Below are 3,847 nucleotides of genomic sequence, written 5' to 3'. Positions count from 1 at the left end.
AGCAAAGACGGTTACGGTTGTAACAGCCTCAAGGAGGCTTCGGGGCTTGCCGCCTCCTTCCCAGGGGTCTCCAGCACAGCTGTGGGCAAAAGCCCCTTTGGAGATAAATTGTGCAGGGAGCCCATAAAGTTCATTCTTAACAGCTGCTTTCCTTGTTGTCTCCCTGACCCCAGCACTGCCTCCGACGCCGAGCTCATCCCCTCCAGCCAATAACTGCGAGCCTCGTTGTCATTCCTATGCAAACTGATTTATTTTTGGTCCCCTGGCACCCCAGCCCCAAACTACCCCCGGCGGATTCTCGCCTGGCCCGTCTCAGTAGCACTTCCGGTGGACGATGTAGGGGCCGTGTTCGTGATATTGCTCCTTCCGGATCCAGCATGGCTGAAAGTTCTTCAGGGAAGCCAGGATGGACCCCCCAGTCCAAACAGAGTACTTCCTCAGAGGGATGGCCGTGACTTTCACTTTCGTGTTGGTGGGCACAGCCACCATGAGGTCGTGCAAGAACCTCTTCTCGAAGCCCTCAAAGAGGGACGAGCCACCACAGAGCATGATGTTCTCGTACATTTCCTTCCGGGATTCTTCGGGGACCTTTCGGACGCTTCTCAGCGCCATACCATGAAGCCCCAAAAGGTTCAGTCCGGGCATCTGCGGAGGGTTGAACAACATCTCTGGACACTGGAATCTCTCTTTGCCCAGGCTGATGATCTGGCCATCGGGCAGCTGGTAGTCTGCCATGTACTCCCTCTTCGGACGGTTCCACTCGGTCTCAAAATCAAAGGCCACATAGCAGCATTTTTGCTTCATGTCGTCAATGACATCCAACATCCTCTCGTCAAAGTAATGCCCCATGTTCCTCAGAAGGTCCATCAGGAAAGATGTCATGTTGGCACCCGCGATGTCCATCCTCTCCGTGGCGTGCGGCAGATTGTACCCTTGGTGGACGGGGACCGCGTGGGATGTGGCATGTCCCGTGTCCACTACCAAACCGCTGATCTTGCCGTGGGCATAGACCGACAACACCGACTGGTACGCCACGTACATCCCGGGGGAGTTGAGCGACTCAAAGACCACCTCCACCAACTTCTCCCTGTTGGTCGTGGGGCAGAGCGGAGGGTCGGACATCAAGAGGGCGTGGTCTTCCGGAGCAACCTTGAGGTCGTGGTAGAACAGGTGCCTCCACAGAACTTCCGCCGCGTCCCAGTCGATGATGATGCCGTGCCGGACGGGCAAAATGATATCGACGTCCGGCTCTAACCGTGCCCGCTCCCCGACAAAGGTATCTGGCCTGTCTCTCCTGGTCCTCATGGACTTCTCGGTGGGGTGCCCAACCAACGTTCCAATGACCGCCTGAGGAGTCTGTTGACCTGCGAACCCCGCTTTACATGTCCCCGTACCTGTATCGATGATTACTGCTCCTGTCTTCACAACTGAGCGCCCTCTTTCCGGAGTCTTTGACCGAGGAGCTTCTTTCGAGGATGCCCGCGATCTGGACGAGCGGTCCAGTGTGTATCCCGGGGATGCGTTCCTTGTTCCAGCATGTCCTGGGCTGACCGGCCTCGACCCGGGGCTCTTTGATCGTGAGGATCCCGGGCTCCTTGTCCGTGAAGGGCCGGGGCTGGTTCTTCTGGTACTCCTGAATGACATCTTGAACGGGCCCTTGGGATACCCTCTTCTTCAAGGTCAGCCACTGAGCAACAACACAGAGTGCCCTGCAGAATTCTGCCTCACTCTGTCACAAAGGGAACTATGACACCACACCAGCTCCTTGGGTGACGTGGCTCGGGACAGGCCACTTGGTCTCGGCCGGCTGCGATTGCCTCCCTCCGACCATCGCTCAAAGCGCGAAACCTGGGCGTTCAGTCCATCCCACCGCTGGTCGTCAGGAGGCTCTGAATTGTTCCGTGAGAGACAATGGGTGGCAGGCCTGGAATCCTGGAATCTTCAGTACTAGGTGACCTTTGAGTCCCTTGCAACGCTATGATTCCATGAACACGGAACACCACAATTCAGCTGGGCATGTTCTCTCCTGAGCGAGTGGCATCTAAGGGGTCCACATTTTGTATCTGGAAACACAGATAAGTGATGGTTCCTCCATCCACAGCTGGGAACAGGAAACACCTCGGGAGTTGTACCTGCTGGGAATCACAATGCTCTGTTGCACTCAGGTTCTGTGTGTGGGCTTCCTTTTGGGGTTTTTGGTTCTAACCGGATCTCTCAGCGGCTGTCGGTCGCAGTATCCTTCTGGACTGTCTAGGAGGGCTGGGAGCTGGGGGTCCTGTTCTGCAGTGGTTTCGCTCCTTCCTCCTGGGCCGTGTCCAGAAAGTGGTGTTGGGCGATGAGTGTTCAGACCCCTGGGCTCTCACTTGTGGGGTGTCTCAGGGCTCTGCCCTCTCCCCCATGCTTTTCAACATCTATATGAAACCATCAGGGGGGTTGGGTTGGGTGTTCACCAGTATGCGGATGATGCCCAGCTCTACCTCTCTTTTAAATCAGAACCAGTGAAGGCAGAGAACATCCAGTGTAGGTGTCTGGAGGTGGTTGGGGTCTGGATGGCGATCAACGGATTGAATCCCTACAAGACAGAAGTGCTCTTTCTAGAGGACAGGGAGCAGGCATGTGGGGGACTCCCTGGTCCTGAGTGGGGTCACCATGCCCATGAAAGACCAGGTGCGCAGCCTGAGAGTCATTTTGGACTCACAGCTATATGGAGGCACAGGTCAATTCTGTTTCCAGGGTGGTTGTCTACCAGCTCCAGCTAGTATGGCGGCTGAGCCCCTCCCTGCCTGCTCCTTGTCTCGCCAGTGGTCTGTGCCTTGGTTATCTCCCGCTTGGACTACTGCAATGAGCTCTCCATGGGGCTGCCTTTGAAGGTGACTCAGAAACAACACCTAATCCAGAATGTGACTGCCAGACTGATGACTGGGAGTGGCCACTGGGACCGTATAAATCGGAATCTCCACTTGGCCAAGCTGATAAAGCTCATCTTCCAGCCGATTCCTTCGGAGTCACCCTCCGATGAATAATTAACGACCTGTGCCTTTGATAAGGCTCCAGGCACATCGTCATTCAGCAGAGAATCCAAAACAGCACGCAGAAGTGATGAGATTTATGGCTACATCACTATGCTTTATTTTCTAAGCTACGCAGACAGAAAAGACATACATCCTGTGTCTATGAGAGCAGAGAGCAACTGAAACAAAGGAACAAAGGAAACAGGAAACCACTAACGTCACATCCCGTCTCCCATCTCCCGTGAGACTTCCAACAGTCTGGAAGGTCTCTGGAATGTAAACAGAGTCCTGTGACTCTAAGCAGCTGCTCAGTGGCAAACAGAAACTAACAATAACACTGGTCCTAAAGGATCTACATTGGCTCCCAGTACGTTTCTGAGCACCATTCAAAGTGTTGGTGCTGATTTTTAAAGCCTTGGCCCAGTACAGTGGTACCTCGGGTTAAGAACTGAATTCGTTCTGGAGGTCCGTTCTTAACCTGAAACCGTTCTTAACCTGAGGTATCACTTTAGCTAATGGAGCCTCCTGCTGCTGCCGTGTGGCTGCGGCGTGATTTCTGTTCTCATCCTGAAGCAAAGTTCTTAACCCGAGGTACTATTTCTGGGTTAGCGGAGTCCGTAACCTGAAGCGTGTGTAACTCGAGGTACCACAGTATACCCAAGGGGCATCTCCACCCCCATCACACAGTCTGGACCCTGTGGTCCTCCTACGAGGGTCTTCTGGTGGTTCCCTCGCTGCAAGAAGGCAGAGGGTCTTCTCAGTGGTGGCACCCACCTTGTGGAACGTCCCCTCCCATCAGATGTCAAGGAAATAAACAACTATTTGACTTTTAGAAG

At 54.3% G+C, this 3,847-nt stretch overlaps 1 protein-coding gene across 1 annotated transcript; it reads right to left on the bottom strand.

Annotated features, from left to right (window-relative positions):
- Positions 1-225: 225 nt before the first annotated feature.
- Positions 226-1,920, bottom strand: ACTL9 (actin like 9). Its single transcript, XM_082206528.1, has one exon. The coding sequence runs from the start codon at positions 1,642-1,644 to the stop codon at positions 313-315; it is 1,332 nt and encodes a 443-aa protein (XP_082062654.1). The 5' UTR covers positions 1,645-1,920; the 3' UTR covers positions 226-312.
- Positions 1,921-3,847: the final 1,927 nt, after the last annotated feature.

Source organism: Podarcis vaucheri (genome assembly GCF_965113315.1).
Source record: "Podarcis vaucheri genome assembly, chromosome: 18".
NCBI lineage: Eukaryota > Metazoa > Chordata > Lepidosauria > Squamata > Lacertidae > Podarcis > Podarcis vaucheri.
The sequence above is the reverse complement of the archived record's forward strand: the minus strand, read 5'-3'. Positions and strand labels throughout refer to the sequence as shown.